The sequence below is a fragment of the Trachurus trachurus genome (genome assembly GCF_905171665.1).
Source record: "Trachurus trachurus genome assembly, chromosome: 3".
NCBI lineage: Eukaryota > Metazoa > Chordata > Actinopteri > Carangiformes > Carangidae > Trachurus > Trachurus trachurus.
The window spans coordinates 15,670,958-15,692,144 of record NC_139893.1 but is presented as its reverse complement, the minus strand read 5'-3'; the positions used below and the strand labels follow the sequence as shown (position 1 = coordinate 15,692,144).

Sequence of the window (21,187 nt, the reverse complement as noted above, 5' to 3'; positions counted from 1 at the left end):
CTGGCGTCTTGCTCCTCATTTCTCCGCCTATCATCTTTTCTTCCTCCCACTCCGACTCCTCTCCCTCCTTCCCTCCCTCCCTTTATGCCCCCTTCCCTTCCACTCATCAGTCATTAGCGTTAGCTTCCCCATTGAGAACATATGGTATGATGGATCGCAGGGCTAGCGGCGCTAGCAAGGCTAGGGGCCATTTGCCGGGTGCACCGCGCTGTCGGGGAGCCCTGGGGCCGGCTCTGCAACCTCGACCCCACACGTCTGTTTCAAGACACTCACACAACATGCACACAGCAACACCTATTATAGGATAGGATACTTAACCTTGGCACCACTCGTTCTCATTGCTCCCTCTCACCATGTCCAGGGTTTTGTGTTTTTAATGATGTCGTGAGAGATTTTAGGAGGAATGAAAGGAATAAAGGAAAAAGAAGAATGAGAAGAAAGGAACAATGAAAATTTAAATAAAAAAGGACTAATGATTAAAGGGAATTCTTTTTTTAAGTACAGGATACACAAAATTAAAACACAGTAAAAATGTAAACAGTGAAAGAAATAAGAGAAGGATACGAATAAAGTACAATAGTAAATAAATTAATATAAGAAAGCAAGATTTAAAAAATTACGATAGTAGAAAAAAGAATAAGGGAATGTAGGGAAACAGATTTTTAGAAATGGTTTAAAAAATTAATCAGATAAAGGAAACGAAAAAATGAGGAAGAAAGTAAGTGAGAAAGAAAGAAAGCAGGAGAGAAGAGTGGTGAAGAGCTAGATGGAGCAGATTAAAGGAGGAGTGAAGGGTATCCCATTGTGCCCAGCTGATAGACTAGGTTAGGCTGATGTGATTATGGGGTCCCTGAAGTGCGATCTATCACACATTACCGTCCACACTGTCAACAACCATACACACACACTGCAGGGGAACAGCAATGCCAGGAGACAGCCGTCTGGCAACAGATACACGTATTGGCTTGCATGCACATGTGCACATGTAGTTATACACACAAGCATCCGTAGGCATACACAACAACGGTCAGACACAACCGCACACACACACTCAAAAGGAAACATGCATGTGTAAACACACTGAATAGCACGTACGTGTACACTTTTCCAAAAATATGCAAAACATATTCATACACAGATGTATGTGTTGTAGGCTGGATTTAAGAAATCTGATCTTGTCCAATCTGACCCAAAGAAACAATGGGAAACTGCTGCAATTTCTGAACTTAAATATAATATATATATATTATATATATATATATATATATATATATATATATATATATATATATATATATATATATATATATATATATATATATATATATATATTATATATATATATATTAAAAAAAACACACACAGGCCACTTCTTCAACCAAAATCTAAATGTGTTGTTGGTTTTCTGGAATACTTTACCTCATTTACAGAGACTAGTTTCTTGGAAGCTCCTCTCAGTCATCCATCTCAAGCGGTGGCTCACATCTCACTTTGGCTTTCGTCACATAACTGAGACAAAAGCCTCTGTTTAGGCCCCAACTCTGTGAGCCCTGTCAAAATGCTTCAAAGTGCGACAGTAAAGTGTAGTGTGTCACTGATGGGAGACAGATAGGAGACACAGACTTGAAGGAAGTCTAAATAGCATCATACATGTGACTTTACCCAAACTCACCTGGTTAAATGACAGTTGTTTCGCCATCTCAAATGGCCGGCCTAACTTCTGCTCTGGCCAGTTTTAGACTTTGGGGTATTATTGAGATGGTCTGTAATCCTTTCCTCAGCATCCACAGTTATTATACAATAACACAAAGTCTCTGCTAAATCCCTCCCTTCCAAATCTGCCAGTTTGTTTAAACAGCTTTCATTTCACTTTCAAGTAGATTAAATACTGTTTGCTTTTGGACAAAAGTGCCTCCGTTTTTGTGCAGCATTTCCTCCTGTGTTGTAGGTTCAAGACCAACTTTTAAGCTCTTCATTTGCTTCTCTTTTCTTTTCTCTCTGAGGTTGTATGTAAGATGTTTAGCTAAGACTTAGGTGAGATTAGATGGTGTTTAAGGGAACGTGTGTGGTGTCTTTGGCCTCCCGTTGCTCCCTGACTCTCCCTAAGTCCCCTGCCTCACTGTGCGCGCTCCACTAATCATTTCCCTTTCACACTTTTTCTTTATAGTGCGCAGTTCTTTAACTCTTCCATCTGCCCTTCAACCTACCCCATCTCTCACTGTGGGTGCTACCATAAATGCCCTCCCCTCCTCACTTTTTCTTGAAGTGAGTGAATCTTAAAAAATGTGTGCATTCCTTTAACTCCTTCCCTTACTCCCTCCCTCTGTCCCAGCCCAGCAGGCCCCATCCAAACGTTCAAGGACAAATCTGAATATCCCTTTTCACCGTTTAAGTGTTAAAAGCCTGGCGGTGCTGGGTGTTATCTTAACGCGCCTTGCCGTGCCATCATCAGAGCGCGTGATGAAAATGGCTGTGATGATGCTAAAAGAAAAAAAGAGGAGGGGGAGGAAAAAGTAATAATCAAATATGTTTTTCAAGGGCACAGTGACCATTTGCTGGAGGGAAATTATCCCAGTAGTTAAGCTAGCTCACTCCGAGCCTGGCGGAGTTGTGAGAGTGGATGCGTTTGTGTGTATGAGTGTGTACAAGTCTGCATGGTTTATTACTTCAACTTGATGCATGCATGCTCCACTTTCTGTATCTGTGTCTGCGTATGTGCCTGATCGTTTCTTCATGCAGATACACACATCCTGCACACGTCATTTCATTGTCTCCAGCAAAAGATTCTCAACAGTTTTATGAGTGTGTATTTCTCTCCGTTTGTGTGAGTGTGTGTGTGTGTGTGTTTCCCAATGCCAAAAGCCCCTCATCAATGATGGGTAGCAAATGGCCAACAGTAGTGGATTCCAAACAGCAGCGTCTGGCTGCTTTAGAAGATTGAGTGCTCTCTGAACACAGGAAGACATTTCTCTCTCTGTTAATGTATTTATGATGATGGCTTTTCTATTAGGTTTACTTTAATGACTGGCAAGAATAAAACCAGAGGCTGTCGGGAACACAGAGATGAGGACAGACTGCTGTGTGTGTGTGTGTTTGTGTGTGTGTGTGTGTGTGTGTGTGTGAGTGTGAAAGACTTCCAGGTAAGAGTGGGGAGCAAATTGAGCTCACATGCACATACACACACAGATTGTTGCAGGATGTAGTTACAAAATATTACCTGTACGGAGTATACCAGGTGTGCTGGTGGTTTTAGTTCCCCTTTATCCAAGTAACAGGGTCACGTCATTAAGGTCATGTGACAACGGTGCCATAGGTGACATAGTTGAGTTGATTGCAGTTCTTTTGCTTTCACAATGAAGAATCAAAATGACAGTGACAAAAAATATAAATAATTTGTATTGAGTTATGTCAGTTTGTTGAGATCCCCCCTCCTGTCCGGTGTTGCCTCACACCAGCTGCTAAACATTGGACGTAGCATTTGAACTGAAACGTTTTCTCTTCTTTCTCACTGAACTGTGGAAAAAGCAGAAGATGTGCATAGCGCTTGGAAGTGTTTATACAGTCACAGAGATGCTGGAGAACCTCTTCATGCTGGTCACCATCCCATACTCACCAACTTCAAGATTCACTGCTGACAGTGATGGATAACCTGAAGGAGGTGGGCCATGGGTTAGGGGTCATTGTGTTGTCAGATGCAATGTCTCTGGCACAGTGTGTGAGGATTGGATAGTTGAATGCAAGGTGAAGGTGTCTGCTCTAAAACACACAGCCAACTAGTGGATAACATGTTAAAGTGTGTGTAATTGAGGAAACAGGGTTATCTATCCATCATCATCTGTTCCATGCCCCTCAAATTTTGGACACATATGTAACTACATCATACAACATGATGTGTTCTTTATTTTAGCAAAACTTACCCCTTATATATTGTCATTGTTTTATCACCTTGTTAACTCTCAGCTGTTTAATTTCTTTATCACTTCCTCTTTCTTCATCCCAGCGCTCCTCGCTCATGTTTGTCACAGACACTTTAAATACACATGAACAGCTGCATGCTGTGTCTCAGCCTTTAGTGAATCCCTGTAGAGTGGTGAAAATATAAGTGCCACCAAAGCATTTACCTAAGCTCAGCACACATACAGTACACACACACACACATAAACACTCAGGACACACACTTACAGGGATGCATGCACACACAAATGCGCACAATGTCACACACATCCAGCTGGTATTGATGTTGAGATCTTAAAGAAAAAAAATAGACATCAGAAAGACAAGAGGACAACCAGTCAGGTGGGAGCTGTGTTTGATTGTGTGTGTGCTTGCTGCCCCAACATCCTTGTGTGTGTGTGTGCGTGCGTGCGTGTGTGTGTGTCGACAGGGGAACACTGGGAAAGTCAATCCACTGTGATTTCATCTCTCAACATGGCATATAGTCTCTCCCCTTCGGAGCACAAAGTGCACGCATGCACACCGGTCACACGCACGGCCTGTGTGCATGTGTGCGAGAGTCGAACCAACAATGGAGTTTTGAGGCTGATACAGTGAACATGTTTTGATGAGAGCTGCTTTTAACTATCACGTAGTAACAAATGTGTGGTTGATTATCTGATAAGAAACCTTGAAGTGTCGTCATTCATTTGGGAGTTGGGACCAATCAAAAACAACTATAAACAACAATTCACATACAACAAAAAATATATCAGTAGTCGTAGAGTTGGGATTAAAAATGGGAGCCTGATTTATAAAAAATGCAGCCCATAGAACATTTCAAAAACTTAAACTTGCATTTTGAATAGTTTATTTGAATACTTCATATACTTTTTTGTTTCTCTGAGAGATGCATGACGTGTTTGTGTGAGTGTGTGTTTGTGTGTGTGCTGCACTGGCAGTGTTTATGTCCCTTGTGCAAGAACCCTTGTACTTCTTTATTATGTGGGCATAAATAAATATTTCAAATGTGTGTGTGTGTGTGTGTGTGTGTGTGTGTGTGTGTGTGTGTGTGTGTGTGTGTGTGTGTGTGTGTGTGTGTGTGTGTGTGTGTGTGTGTGTGTGTGTGTGTGTGTGTGTGTGTGTGTGTGTGTGTGTGTGTGTGTGTGTGTGTGCACACTTGTCTGTAAGCTGTAAATGCTCCTTTCTTTGTTGTGAGAGCTTGCAGATGTGTGTGTCCTCACTCTGTCTGTGTCAGTGGAAGATTCTTCAGTGTGTGTGTGTGTGCTGGTTTACACGCACATGCATGTGTTTGTGCGCACTTGCTCTGCACTTTGTGCCAAACCGCTGTAATATATTCAGGTATTTAAAAGTGTTTGGTTTGTTTAAAGTTGTGGAGGGGTTTTGGTCTCCTAGAGAGCTCGGATAACCCTAATCCACAACACACATTTTTATCAGTAGTTCATTGGCAGGGCTAAATATTGACTTATCATTAAGTGGAATGACTGAAACCCTAATAATAATTCACGTTGTCTAAGCACCTTGTGTTGACGCGCTGCTCCCGATGCTATTAACGAATGTATGCAAATCCAACATAAATCTGAAGATTAGGGCTGAAGCATTCTGCGATGCAAGAGAGAAAACAAGAGGTGTGTGATAAAATGTTGTCAGCACACACACACACACATGTATACACTTGCACAAACACACAGAGCTTATAGAGAGGAAGAGAAAATAGGAGGTGTGTGTGTCAGAACGTTAACACAATTGTGCAATCATATCACACACACCCATACACAGATAACGTGCACAAAGACAGGGATTGGATTTCTGCTGAATGTGTGATAATACAATAGTGAAGTTTAGCTGCAGAACAGTAAACAAGCGACATAGGCAACGGCGTACAGTACAGTACGAAGAGAGTTAAGAGAGAAAGAGGGAGAGTTACACTGGAAGGAAAAGAGGATACAAGGGAGGTGGAGATGAAGAACAGTGATGAGGAGAGAAGAGGACAAGGGAAGAACACAGATACACAGAACTGTAGGACCTGAGTAGCAGGAAAAGAAGATAGAGCATGGGTGAACTAACAGGTAGCTGGTGGCAGACAACTAGAGGTGGGGAGACCATAGAAGTTGGGAGGGAGGACAGGAAGTAAGGGATAACTCCTGAACTTCAGGTTGCCACTTCTAGAAGTGAAAGAGAGAATCGTTAGAAAGACAGTTGGGCTTCCAGAGAGTAGATGGAAGCACAAGACACAGACGCAAATCAGTAAAAACTGTGAGTTGCAGGGGGCCTTTTGTCTGGATGGAAGGGAGGAGTAGAGGTGAGGATGGCGAGAGGACGAGGGATAAGTGGAGAGAAGCTATTTTGGAAAAGTGTTGAGCTGTTTATTTGCGCGTCATTGAAGCTGAAGTAAGGCGCTGGGGGAATTGGCCACCAAGCCCCCGCTCTGCAACAGCTGCCGCTGCTAAGTGAGTTACTAGCCGTCAGACTGCCTTTATGTCACACAATCACACACACATACACATGCATTTTCCTGTCACACGGTGCCTGTGATGGATACGGCGTGGATATAATGCACCGCTGCAGCGCAGTAGAAAATATGTGCCGTTCACCACTTTTGGCCTTTAAATGAAATGATTGCTTAAATTAACAGCGTTTCCTGCGCTCAAAGAGTGAATGCTGATTAGGGTGTTAAACAATAAGTTATTCATCACTCCACAACTAGCTGCAGCCCCATTAAAGGCTGAGGCCGTGATACAGAGCAATGACTTAGTGTAATGTCTGCTGTCAAATAAAATGGGCACCACAGCTGGGGGTAGATAGTGCCACAGATCAGCATGTCATCAACTGTTAGGGTAAATTTGCTAAACACCTTATGAAAGAAAGTTAGACTATTTTAACTGTTTACTAATAAAATCCCATACAGTCTTTTCAGCCTGTTGGGAAATGGAAGCTTTTACTTCTCATTAAAATATGACTTGTCCTCCGTGCATCATTACACTTGTGATATTTTAGCCGTGCAACGCCATGCTCATTTATATTTCTAATACGTCCTCACAGTATGTGGTTGCTGACTCAGTATCTTAGCAGAACAATATTACAGCCTTAATCCATCGCAAGGCCAAAGCAGGACAGTCCTCCCCCTCGACTAAGCTGTGCTGACGTCACGGTGACCAGACTGGTTCAACCTGTGTAATTTCTGGGTAAAAGCTGCTGCCAATCTTATTTCACTTCCATGTCCATGATCAAACTTTAATCTAATACACATGAGCGTGAGTTTTTTTCTAAACTCCCTCCCTTTGTTAGGGTGTAGCATTTGTATTATCAGGAGAGGTCTTAGACCATCAAACCAGAGGAAGGCTGTTATTATGAAGCAAACCCCTTCAGTCACCTGCTAGTTCATAGTTTCATACTGTTTACACCCAGGTGTGTAGACTTATTGCCTTTGAAATTTATTATAAGGACAAACTTATATCAGTTTGATGCAGCTGCAGTAAACTGATTGAATCAGAGTTATAACGTACATTGTATGCTTTTAAATCTGTACACAATGCATAACCTGAAGCTAATTAACAAATATGTTAATCCCCAACAACAAACTGAAAGCAGGGAAAAGAATGGTGATAAGTTGAAAATTAATACTTGATGTATTTACTTGATTTAGAATTGAAGATGAAATAGAGAAGCAGTAATTTTGACTTGTGTGATATGAATTCTGGCCTAGTCATGGACAAAACTGCAACTGTCTTTTACGTGTAAACTATTCAATTAAATTTCATTTTTATTCTTTGAAACCAGCATAACGTAGACTGCATGAGCCAACGTCACCCATTTTTTGATCGCTACCCATATCCATTTGAAAATGTATATGCATGTGACAATGTGGAGTCTGTGTTTTATATGGACATAAATAATCTTGGTCATTGACCTACAGTAGCATGTTATTCTGTCAAATCATTGTTTAGCAGAGTAACTTTCACATTTCTAACCAGTATAAAATGAAGCCTTTGACAGCTTCTCTGGAGCAGAACATCATTTTCTCTTGCAATAATCTCTTTACCTCGAATCTGCAGGTGCTAAACAGTTTTAATTTGTCAGTCATTCAAAGTGATTCAAGTTATTTGGATTTGAAATATGAAGTGGAGAAGGTGAAGAAACATGCTTGAAATTTGATATACACCTGCGAAACATTCACACAGAAATGGAGTGATATCATGTATTTTAAATGTCACCTTGCTGCTGAAGGTGAAGTGGCGGCAGACAGACATCACCTATCACTGTCAGAGATGGCAGCTCTCAGAAAAACACACTTCCTCTTCCCCTGCACTCCTCCGACGGCATAGCCTGAATATTGCTGCTGTATAGAGATGAATACGGGAGAGGAAAGGAGGCGTGCAGCGGAGGAGGGGGAGATGAGGGGAATGTGTAGAAGGGTCGATAAGAGAAAATGCGCACTAATATTCAGAGCAGCTTAAATACTCTATCTGCGCAGATGGGGAAATGGAGATGGAAGAGAAGAGGGACAGGGAGTTTGGGAAGTGAGAAGAGAGACAACACAGCCCAGCATTTCCTGAATATATTTACAGTGTGGAGAGAAGATGAGTGTAAAAGGGACGGGGGTGAAGGGAAAGGAGCTGAGGAACGAGGAGATGATATGGTGGGAGAAGGACAGGAGAAAAACAGAACAGGCAGAATAAAGGGTGCTATGCATGGACAAGCAGAACAGCAAAAGAGGAGGAAAAGAACAGAAAGTTGAACATAAAAAATAATTAATTAAACATTAAAATGCGAATAAAACAATACTTCTTGTCTTTAGGTTTTGTCTGCTGTGGTCAAGAGTATATGAACTCTTCAACCTCTCTTTGCTGTGTGGGGAAAGATGGGAATCCCACTATGCACCCTGCTGGCAATGCCACAGTGACGCTGCAGTGCTGTGGGTCAAAGGTCATACATCAGGAAGAGAAATGCTGCAATGGGATTGGCTACAACCCTCAACGACACGTATGTGCTGATCGACCCACCCCCGGCTTGTCGATTCAGGTATGTGAGACGTGTTTGTATCTCTCACTGTATCTAATGCTAATGTGTGACTCTCTCTCTTTGTGCTACGTTGTGTTATGACACTGTATGAATCAAATTGTCAGTTTTATTTTGTTCAGTCATGTCAACTGGATGTGGACACACAGAATTGCAAGATGTGAGACTACATCAAAACTAAATCAGGGTCTGCATGTCCAATGGACATTGGCAGAATTATTTCCCCTTTCTTTCTCCCTCCTTTCTCTCTAAAACTCACACACATAATGTCACATCAGGAGTTGGGGACCGGGCCATCTTCCATTTATCAACTGGGGTCGTGCGGTGTTTGTGTGTTCCTAAGTCAGCATGAGAAAAGCACACACGTAGCCCATACACACACAGAGGCACACACACACAGGGACAAAGGGTAGGAACTCTCATTAGCTCTAATGATGTCATTAAGGACCCATGCATAACACACACACACACATAATCACACACACGTAGTCATATTCTGCAAGTGAGGGTGTGTGTTAGACACAGAGACGCTGCAGAGCTCAGACAGTTTTTGCTTCTGTTGTGGTTCCTGTGTTCAGCCAAACCACAGAAAGTGTTTAATAGGAGGAAGTCAAAGATTTTTTTTCACGTTTTGTGTCCTGCTCCCCTGAATTTGTTGTAATACCTTTAACAAATTATTTAACTCCTCCTTCCTCCCACCTCATCCCCCTCCTCATTCTTTCTCTCTCTCCCTCCGTTCTTCATCCAGCACCAGTGTCTTCAGGGGACCGTGTGTCCCCTAGCCGCAGCATCCACAGCTTACTGCGGCTCCTGTGACCTCGATCCATCCACGACCGCCTGCACATGGGTGCTGTCTGCGCGCACGCTCGCTGACACGCCCTCGACAGTGTACTCACCTGCCATCAGCAGCACACAGGAAACTCTTACTACAGCGAGCCTGCCCACTGATACGAACAGAAACACATACAAAATGGCAGACACGTTCAATCGCACACACGCTGAGAACAGGAGATATGAGGGAAACCTGTGTCCGTCACATGAGGAAGTAGTTCACAGCGGAGATGCCAGCATATATACCTACACAGGTAATTTGCGTGCGTGTGTGTGTGTGTGTGTGTGTGTGTGTGTGTGTGTGTGTGTGTGTGTGTGTGTGTGTGTGTGTGTGTGTGTGTGTGTGTGTCGCGACCACGCGCCACCCTGGCAAGTCAACTTCACAATTAAGGCTCTAACAAGTTTAGGCTTCAGGGCGGTCACAGGTGCACATACTTCTGTTACTGAAACCCTGGAGTCTGGTAGAATTCGCCGCCATATAGTGCAATGTTTTGACTTACCAGTTGCTTCACGGTCATCACCTGTAGCTTGGCCGGCGAATCCCTCTTAGCTGACCGGCGTCCTGCTGCAGCGGCACCGGACCAGCACCAGCTCGGCGTCCTGCGTGCGTCGACCTCAGTCCGTCGTCACGCGGTCGTGGCTTTGTTAGTTCATTTGTGGGTGGACGAGACAATAACTAAACAATAATTCAATCTTGAGGTGATACGTGTCCTTTCTCATCGTCAAGATCCCTTGACTACTCAGCGGGGCTGCAGCCGCGTCTCCACGCGGCTCTCACTCTGGCGTTTTCCCAGCATTCCCCGCTCCTTCCGCTCACGTCAGACTTAAGCGGACAGGTAGCCAGGCAACCAATCAAAACATTACACAATATGGCAGCCCCACCCCCTTCTCAACCTACGAAAGTGACCGTAACAGTGTGTGTGTGTGTGTGTGTGGTCAGTAGAAACACAAGCCATCATTTAAGTTTATCGTGTTTATTTTATCATTTTTGTCTTGAACTTCTATTCATCTGGTGAATATCACTTTTGTAGTAGTCTTTGATAATAACCCCTCCTCTGTGACCCTCTATCTGTTTCACCACCTCTTCAAAGCAAATCAGCTGTTTTATCGCCCATCTTTAAAACATTTTTATGTGCCATTTTTGTATCCCCCCCCAAATCCCTCCCATGAGCCACCTCTTCAGTCACCACTGCTTATCACTGCTCAAACATTTCAGCTTGTTAGAAATTTTAGGAAACTAAAGTTTTAGCTGCTTGTGAGTCAGCTAGTGATCTGATCAGGCAGGCAGATTAAACACCTGCTTCTTTCAAACCCACCATTCCCAGAGGAATGGTGGGTTTATTCAGGGGGCTCTTCTTATCCAAATTTGTAGTTTCAAGTAGCAAGTAAAGCTGCCTGAGTGAAACCACACAGGTTGACACCTTCTACCTTTTGATAAAACTTTCTCTTACATCCTGTTGCAGTTAAAACATGGAGAAAAAGTGAAGGTTCTATTCAGCAGGATTGTCATTAAGCTCAGTTAGTCCATCAATAATGTTTTCTATGGTGCAAGCATGTCTCTGTATACAATAACTACTCAACAAGGGTGTTGCCAGCATTTAGAATAAAAATATCTTTTGTTTAGCCATTTGCCCCTCCACGTCCCACCAAGTGTAATCGTTGTTTTTGTACAGTTTTGTTTACAGAATCAAATTTTCTGTTGCATTAATTAAATCATCTGGAATTCTTTTAGACAATCTGATATCACGATGGCCTCAACACACAAAGCCATCATGAAACACATCACTCAGAAAAAGAGAGCCTGCAGAAACCAAGTCTGCATTTAATCTATATGTATCAGCCGCTGCAATCAACGTGCTTTACAGACAGATGCCTTTCCACACACACAGGCAGCTGTTCCAATGTACATTAATAGCTGTAACGTGGTAACTCTCTGTACACTTGTGTATCATTAAAACTTAGAGATGGGCGCTTAAAACCCATTTCAATGTTCTTTACCTAGTTATCTGTCCAAAGGGAGTGTCTGGCCTGTGTGTGTGTGTCAGGATGTTTAGTTGATCCACACTACTTATCTGGGTAGTTACATCTGTTTAATCAAGACTACAAGACTTATTGTGGTTGTGTGTGTTATGTGTGTGTATGTACAGTATGTGAGTGGGTGGTTATAATTACACGTGTTTTGTGTGTGTTTGTGTCCATTTAGTTGCTATCTAAGTGTCCGTCTGTAGTGAATGTGGTTCTGCGTATGTGTTTCCTTTACTTTGTGTATGTGTGATGGGGAGGCAGGAGTGAGGGGGCATGGGGTGGTTAGGATAAGAGTTTCTAGGTGATGCTGTGACACCATCTGGGCAGAGGCACATAAAGCTGTCGCCACCCACCATACGCCAGATGTTTCTCATGCACACACACAGACACACACACACACACACACACATGATATCATGCTATACTTCTCTGGGAGAAAAACCTATGGTAGACAACACATAGTGACACATATACAATTAATGTTTTAAATGTATACAGTTGTATTCACACACAACTGATATTTATACTCTTGTCAAACCAATCAATCACACTGAATGACCGTTTTCAGGCGTGTTTGTTTAAGTGTTCTATTTACATGTGTGTGTCAGTGTGTGCATGTTGTTGCTTCAGTTATCACAGTAGTAAAGACAAGAGTCCCAGACTGGTGGTTAAAACGTGGTTTCATTTACAGCATTGGTCCCTTAACACTCCTAAAAATAATGCACGTGTGTGTGTGTAATTGTGTGCACATGCATCTGTATGTATATATGCTCCTGTATGTATACCGCACCAGAAGGGTTGTAACAACCTATCTCCCAGAATGCTTCAGTCACAGCCCTGACAACTATGCACCAGTGATAGTACATAGTCAGTGTAGTGAATGTGGTTAATATGCATATACTATAAGGTGTGTACAGTATGTTGGATCACTCCCAGTGCAGCTGCAACGATGGAGCTATTGTTACTATTTTATTTTGTATTAGCATGTCTGTTATGTCTTTCATGAATAGCATATACAGATACAAAATCCGTTGGGCTTATCTTGCTAGGTGCTATCTTTAAATTTAGTATATTTTCTGTTCCTTCTCTTTGTGGCAGGGTCATGTCACATTTTACTGCAACTTATTCCCATTAACAAACACCATTCATTGAAATGAAAGAAAATTAATGCAATAAAGGAAATCAAACATTAGGAGATTTGAACTGTTTATTATTTATTTATTTAATTCACTGATTTTTGTTAACCAGAGTAAATTAAATCTCTATGCTACCAGCCCCACAATTTATATGATAGACATACCTTTTTACAACATGATTGATTACCCTCCGGAAATAGCACTCACACTTCTGTATGAACTTACAGTATCAATCTCTACAATAAGGTTGATGTTATGGTGTGATATTTATCTACTGATCTCTATTATTGTCTTACGTATGTGTACCCTTCCTCACTCTTGAATAGACTCTAATCTGGAGCCCTTCACCACCTATGAGTACAGAGTGAAGGGCTGGAACAGCTTTGGACGAGGCTCCAGTGATGTTACAACTGTGACCACCAGTGAAGACAAACCGTGGGGCGTGGCACCGCCTCGTTGGAGTCGCCTTGGTGAACGAGATGACATCATCCAGTTGCAATGGCAGGCACCTGCCAGGCCTAATGGTGTGTATAAATGTGCGTCACTAGTGTTTGGACGTGTTAATTAGTAATAAAAGAATCAGTTAATTAAATTCAGCGGAGAGGTATTTATGAGAAATGTGGATGTAGACCCAAAGATGGAGATTTTGAGGAAAAAAATGTAATCTCTTTTTCCATTTTACCAGGAAACATCACCCACTATGTTATACTGCGGGATGGACAAGAGCGTTACCGTGGTGATGAAAATAGTTTCACCGACGTGGGTGGGGTCAGACCTTTTCAAGAATACAGCTACAAGCTCAGGGTCTGTAACCGGGCTGGTTGTACTGACAGCACACAGGTGAGACTTTGGATGTTTTTGCTGTTGTAACTATAAGTTATGTTGCATCACAGTATCATCTCATTAGTAGTGCGTGTGGCCAACTTTATGATGATCTGTTTGTCAAATATGACGCAATGTCTGCATTACTAGGGAAGCATTTCAGGAAGTTTCAGGGGGATCAGGATGTTTGGAGCGTTCAAAAAATAATAATGCAGAGGAATCAGCTGGCCTGCCTGTTCACAAACCCTGAAACCAACACAGCATCTACTCCGACATCAAATGAGTAACTGGCATTGATAACCAAATCTACTCGATTTGTATATTGTATTTATTTTGAACAAAAAGACAGTAAAATCCACACACCAACCTGTCCACACACACACACACAGCTTAACTCAAATGTAGCACCCCTTTTCATAAAGACACTAGTCCCCTGTGTGATTATCTGATGAGTCCTCAAAAGATGGACTGGGCTTCACTGAACTAAGCACCACTTTACTTTGTATTTTAGTTAAGTCCTTTAATTTAAGTATACCTCTTGAGGGACAAAAAAAGAAGACTAAAATGTGTGTGTGTGTGTGTATGCGCGCATGTGTGTGTGCATGAAAAAGAGAGAATTGCTCCATCTTTAATTTCCATTTGCATTATCTGATAGATGAAAGGGGAAAATACAAATGTTGATGTATTGTAAATCATCATCATTGGAGCCAGTGTCTTGTCAGCATTTTTTTCCTGTCGAGGAGCAAAAATCAGCTTCATAGTCGCCTATAATAAAGTAATCAATACATTTATCATAGTAGTCAGTGTTATTCTTATTCACAACTGTCTGAATACAGAAACTTTTCCTTTTCTCTGTCAAGGAGAAATTGCTTTAATATGCCGCTTCCTTCTTCACACTCGGTAAATTTACACCAGTAACCTTGCAGCTGTGGCCTTCTGTTGCTCCTCTGATCCATTGTTTGGTCAGGACCTTTCAGCTAAATGCCCTTTCACCCTGTTGTAACAGCCGCCTCCGATGCCGATGTCTAAACGCTGTTTGCATCATAATTCAAGTACACAGTTGTTGTGCAAGTGATATTTTACAAATTCTAAACCTGTCTGACTTTTGTTGCTAAGAAATTACAGTGTGTGATGTTTCCAGACTGTGTGAACTCTGTGCTGTTCCCGTGTCGGAACAAGTTGTTATTTAGCCTTGTTTCCGCTCTCCCCCTGTACGCGAGGCTCTGGATTTGCTGAGCCTACCTGATGTTTGTGATAGCGTCCATAATAGCTTCACACAGAACTCCCCCACCCCACCCCACCCCCGCTATCTTTCTGGCTGTAGTCGAGCTGATATCACCACAACAATTAATTTCTCCGGCTTAGAGGTGATGAAAGCTCACGTTGAAAACTGTCTTTGTGGCTTTTTTTTAAAGCTAATTTAACATCTCATTATTTTGATGAGCACATTCTTACGTAAAGATGAAGCCTGCAGCTCTGTCAGTGGAGGGGTGGGTTGATGATGGAGAGTGAGATGGAGGTACAGATTGTTGAACTAGTTGTGAGGGGTTGATAGATAAATAGATGATGGATGGATTAATGTTTACAATAAATGAATGTTGGGGAGAAAGATGACATGGATGAAATGGGATGTAGAGCATAGATAAAGGGAAGTGGTACATTTTGGAGAGATAAAGAGAGAAAGAAAGATGTGTAACACTTCATATATTTTGTACATTGTGATTCTGTTACCGTTTTTAGTATTCATTGTTCTGTCACTGTACAATTTATAGAACATATTGATTTGTCAATATAATTGCATTTCCATCCACATTACTGTGGCTGGTCCCTCAAAGAAATCATCAAATATCAGTGGACATCCGATGACTAGTCTGTAACTTTAATCTAATGGTAAAGTGAACTGTCAATCACAAGTCACATAGCAACAGCCTCATGATATACATACCTACATTATGCTCATTCATGAGAGAAACTTCATCCACACAGGACAATGTAGCATATTAACCATCAAGGTTTATACAGTAACAGTTAGCTACTTACCTCATTTTAATGTAACAATTGCCGATGATGATGACCATGGCAAAGAACGAAGATTCGAAGCTTAGATTTTTTTGGGTCAGCCCTATACACCACCCAACAACATTTTGCAAAACAGCCCCTGAAAGGTTATTTTGTACGTCCTAGCTCCTGTCGCAGCTCGTCTTCCCTCTCCTCATGTCTTGCTGTCTCTGTTGCCATCTGTGGTTGTATGACCCATGGATGAGGAGGAACTTATAGAGATCAGGAAATATAAAGAGCTACAAAGGGATGAGCCAGAGCTCTGAATATTCTGGAGAGAAAAGAGAAATTAAAGTTTGCGGATGTCTGCACATTTGAGGTCAAGTCAGTGTCTGCATATCGTCCAACTCTGCCTGTGAGCCTGGCAGTTGAAAATGAACCAACCCTAGATGAGCCGTGCTGTAAATGTTCTCCATTAAGCAGCAGGGGGCCAAATAACCAACAGGACAACTCTGGATGTGCAGGGTCCAAAAGTCTGAGACCACTTTCCCATTGAGAGGTGGTCTCAGTTACAGACTCAGTCTTTGTCTTCCATGTTCTCTCATATGTTCAGTCAAACGTGCGCACACTCTTAGCAGAGGCTGGAGGGAGACTGAGTTGGAATTAGTTTGTACACCAGTGAAAATTGGCCAAACAGTCCCAATTATGGGATAACTTGGGCTAACCTAATACACCACTGCAATTACCTGGCATCAAGCCCCTCACACACACACACAGACAAACAAACACAGGCACACACAAACACACACCTGCTGTGGCAACAGAAGGTGCTGATCTAATACGGTTGGTCACTTAGAGAGGAGGGAACAGCGATTGGTCCTCCTCTTGTCTTCACATCCTTTTGTTCTGTTCTCTTTGCTATTTGTCTCCTGTCATTCTCCATCTTTACACTGATCTCTCCTGTTTCTGCCAACTGTGGTCTCTTTTCTTTCTCAGCCTCTCTCCTCCTCACTCCTTCCCACAAAACACCAAACACAAGTTTCTCTATTACAACAAACTGTCATCTAGTGTCCAGTATCCCCCCCCTCTCTCTTTTCTGTGTGCCTCCCACAATCCCATTTTTCTCTGTCCCTCCGTGTGTCTGTTCCTTTAGATACAGAAAGAAGGGCAGGATGAAGAGTAACCTAGTGAGGCATGCATTTTCTTATGTACACAGCGTTTTTTATAAAGTCTGTGGAATGCAAGCACTTTAGTTATATTACTCTGAGCTTTTAATGTTTCTGTTTGTGCCATGTTTACATACTGTATGACATGTGACATGCATTAAATATTCAATCTACCCTGTCAATTTTCTATGCATTAATACAGTGAAGTTGCATCATCAGTTGCTAAGTTGCACCCAGAGGGAACCCAGATTACTTAGGTGCATTTATTTGACTGTAATGTCCCTGCATCTACTGTATGTGCAACACAACTTCTGTAAGTTGTCCATCAAGCAGTTTAAGTTATGGTTACTTAGGTAGTTATATGGATTTTATTTTGTTTACATTTGAACATAAATCTTGACAGGCATCTGAGTTGGAAGCAGACCCAAACACTCACTCCCCCTTGCGTCTCCCTTATCGTCTTCCTCTCTGCCTCCTCTGCTGTTTCCTCTCTTCCACTTCTTCGCGTCCATGTGTGTATACCTGCATGTACCTGTGTGTGCTGTACGTGTGTGCACGCGCGTGTGCGTCTCCTTAGTTGTAGTAGCACTGTTCTAATTGCATAGCACTGAGCGGGACAGGTGGGGGAAGTGCTAGTGACAGTCTATTAAGGCAGGATATCCCTGTTGCCATTAGCAGCAGATTGCCCTGTGATTCTGTGGTCTCCACATTCACCCAGCGTTCACAGGGGCCCACAGATACTACGCCAGGAATTTACAATAAGATAGTCGCTCGCAAAACTGTATGCAAGAGCAGCAATTTTTTCGTGTGAACCTGAGCCCAGTGGTGGGATTGCTTGTTGTTTTTTGTTATGTTTTCTAATTTTTCTAGCAATGATGGTTAAAACTACTGGAAACCACACAGCCAACACAATTAAAGTGGATATTACAGGAGGAATTGCTGAAACAGCTGCCAAAGGGACTCTTAATCATGCAGAAACACTAAATCAATGGAGTAGGTCTTTTAAGGCAGAATGTCTGTGTTATGACTGTGAAGAGGTGATGCTCAAAATAGAAAAAACAAACTGTTCATGTCTTGTATTCTCAGACTGGGATACCTCTCTTGATTGTAATACTACATAGTATACAGTCACTGTGTTGGTTCACTGCTTTGCTGAGTATAGTTTTATTACGGTATGTAGTGGTTTTGTCTTTCTTTTCTCACAGTTTTGGCCATACAGTATTTAGCTGCAGGCTGGCCATCATCGTTTTACCCATCTTTCTCATTCTTTTCTTTTTTTTTACACCAGTGCCAGCAAATGTCTTCTTCTGTTGTGAACATGGTCTTTATTACCTCAAAAACAGAAGCAGTGAATTATGATGCAGCTTTTTATTCAGTTTTTATCATGTTAATTACAATCATAAATGTTCAGAGCAGAAATCCATCTGTTGTCAACATCTTTTACATTCTGTAAAACATCAGAAATGTGTTATATTTTATATCTTTTTTGTGTGTTTCCATGTCCATGTGTGTGTTTAGGTTGTGGCAGTCACAGTCCAGGGTCTCCCAGAGGGTGTACAGCCTCCAGTGGTGACAGCTTTAAGTTCCTCCTCTCTTCACGTGAGCTGGTCTGAACCTGCTAGTCCCAATGGACTCATACAGCAGTACCACTTGAACCAGACAGGTGTTGGAACCATAGTCACACACACCGATGGACCCAGAAATCATACTGTGACTGGTAAGTTACAAGTTGTATTGTTCATTTGCTATTTTTTTCCTCCCTGTTTCTCTTTGTTCTTTCTTTTTCTCTTTCTTTCTTCACATTTCTACTTCTCCTCCTCTTTTCTCTTTTCTTACCTGGCCACTTCTCTTTCCACTTTCTCCCCTTTGACTTGCATTTATTCATGCATGCTGGTAACTGAAAGCAAACTAATAACTTCCTGCCACACTCTCTCTGGGCCAACGCCTTACACAGACACAAATACACTCACATGTAAACAAACAAAAAAGGGTGAAAACACAGTCACCACACTCAAACACTGTCGAGAGGTGTACATTATATCAGGCTCACATAGGATCCTGGTTGAAAATATTGCATTTAAAAAAAAATAATAATATTTAATAATTTTAAGTACATAATTGAAAATATCTTAATAAGTTAATGCAAATAAACCAATTTAGAAAGAGCATGACTGGGAGCAACAAACAAAACATTTTCAGTGCTCATGTGACCCAAATTAACCAATTAATGATGGATTCACTGCTTGGGGCTTGTTCTTTCCAGCTGCTTTGCACAATAGAAAATACACAAGAGCTGCTTAAAACTGGGAATATGTTTATAAAACAAAACAGCTCCAAAGACTACAAGACAATCCCTAAAAATCATGTTTGAACAGTTTGTGATGTTATCAAGACATTTAAGAGTTGTATAAACTGTCAAGACTCCTTCAGGACGTGACACTACAGAGAAAGTCAAATCTGCAGAATTTTGTTCAGTTTGTGGAAATAACTCACACAAAAGACATCTAAAGAGCTTCAGTCTGACCTGGAGCAGTCTGGAGTGGTCACTTTCAGCCCGAACCGTACATCACACACTAAAACAATCAGAGCTCCATGGGTGAAAGCCAAGTAGGACACCACTATTCAAGGGAAGATTCAAAAAGACAAATGTTTGCAATAACCTTCATAGATAAGTAGAGTCTCTAGTCTGGGATAATGGTCTTATAGGTAGTAGAGCTCTCTGGGGATGCAGTGCATCAGTTTGTTTTTTAGGCCACAAATTGAAAATTAAAAAGAACTCCTGTAAACTTAAAAGATCTTCTAGATCTCTAACACACTCAGCAATAAAAGAGTGTCAGAAACTACCTGCAGACAGATGCTAGAAGCTTCTAGATGGTTAAAAGAGGCTGTGACTGTTGTCATACTGTATGTTCTGCAACAAATATCAGTGCAGATAGCCAGTTTCATCCAGGTTACATTTTGTGTTATTTTACTACTGTGCAAGTCTTGTTTTTATTTTGTTCAATAGACTTGGACAATTTATTAAATGTTTTGATTATACAACATTGCTATATCCAATAGTATATGCTAAATCCTGTACTTACAACTCACGGGTGAATAATTTCCAGGATTGCACTGTACATACAAGCTTGAGAAGACAGAAACGTAAGTGCACAAATGGCAGAGCGAAGGCGGTTTGAGACGCAGAGCTCTAATAAAACACTCAGAGGTAAAGTAGGCGCACAAACAGAAGTGTTGGCTTGTCTTAATATATTGTAGATCTGCACACAAACATGGTGGTGTCAGGACTGGGTGATTTGTGCATCATGTTTTATCTACCCTGAGGAGGAGCAGTGTTGCTGGCCCTTTGCCATCAGTCACACACACACACACACACACACACACACACACACACACACACACACACACACACACACACACACACACACACACACACACACACACACACACACACATACATACACAAACATCTGCATGAGGCACTGTTAAGCAAATGTTAGTTGTCTGCATAAAACAGAACCTACTTGGAGAAAACAGGCAAATACTACAACTAATAATAATAAATATATATGTTGCGATAATTTCATTATGGTAGACAAACAGTTCTTACTGTCTTGACACTTGTCACTTTCACTGATTTGATTAGGCCCTTTAAAATTTCAACATATGATGAAGTGACGACATCTTCGGAAGCTGAAATCATTGGCATTTTCCCTTCACAGCTCTTCTCTGCTCTGTTTTGGACTCGGACCAGGCGTCGGCTTTGCCAGTAGCCAATAGACTATTCCCATGGTGCCTGTGGTTGGCTTGTATGGTCAGGAGTTGTGTGTACATGAGCATGTGTGTTTGTATGTGTAGGCATGAGGCAAAGCAAACAATGCCAAATAGAGATGGTAATGTGTTGTAATACTGTACCAGCCCCATGTGCCAGTGTAAGCAACCAGCATGCGTGTGTGAAATTTCCCTGTACCCCAGTGAGACACTGGAGAACCCTGCGTATTCAGCCAAAACCACCACTCGACCAGTCTCTCTCTCTCTCTTTCTTTATCTTTCTCTCTCTCTCTCTCTCTCTCTCTCTCTCTCTCTCTCTCTCTCTCTCTATCCCTCTCTCTCTCTCTCTCTCTCTCTCTCTCTCTCTCTCTCTCTCTCTCTCTCTCTCTCTCTCTCTCTCTCTCATAGCTCCACTTCATGGCTCTCAACACATGCATGTAGTAGAAATATGTTTAAAGAGACAGT

At 41.9% G+C, this 21,187-nt stretch overlaps 1 protein-coding gene across 1 annotated transcript in view; it reads left to right on the top strand.

Annotated features, from left to right (window-relative positions):
- The window catches only part of ush2a (Usher syndrome 2A (autosomal recessive, mild)), a gene marked incomplete at its 3' end in the record, with an annotated part of 184,671 nt that overhangs the window by 121,777 nt on the left and 41,707 nt on the right, over positions 1-21,187 (top strand). Inside the window, exons 61-65 of the mRNA XM_084001543.1 lie at positions 8,753-8,976; positions 9,722-10,058; positions 13,292-13,489; positions 13,651-13,805; positions 18,470-18,668. Of these exons, the coding sequence (XP_083857669.1) occupies positions 8,753-8,976; positions 9,722-10,058; positions 13,292-13,489; positions 13,651-13,805; positions 18,470-18,668 (1,113 nt within the window). The remainder of the gene's footprint in view (positions 1-8,752; positions 8,977-9,721; positions 10,059-13,291; positions 13,490-13,650; positions 13,806-18,469; positions 18,669-21,187) is intronic.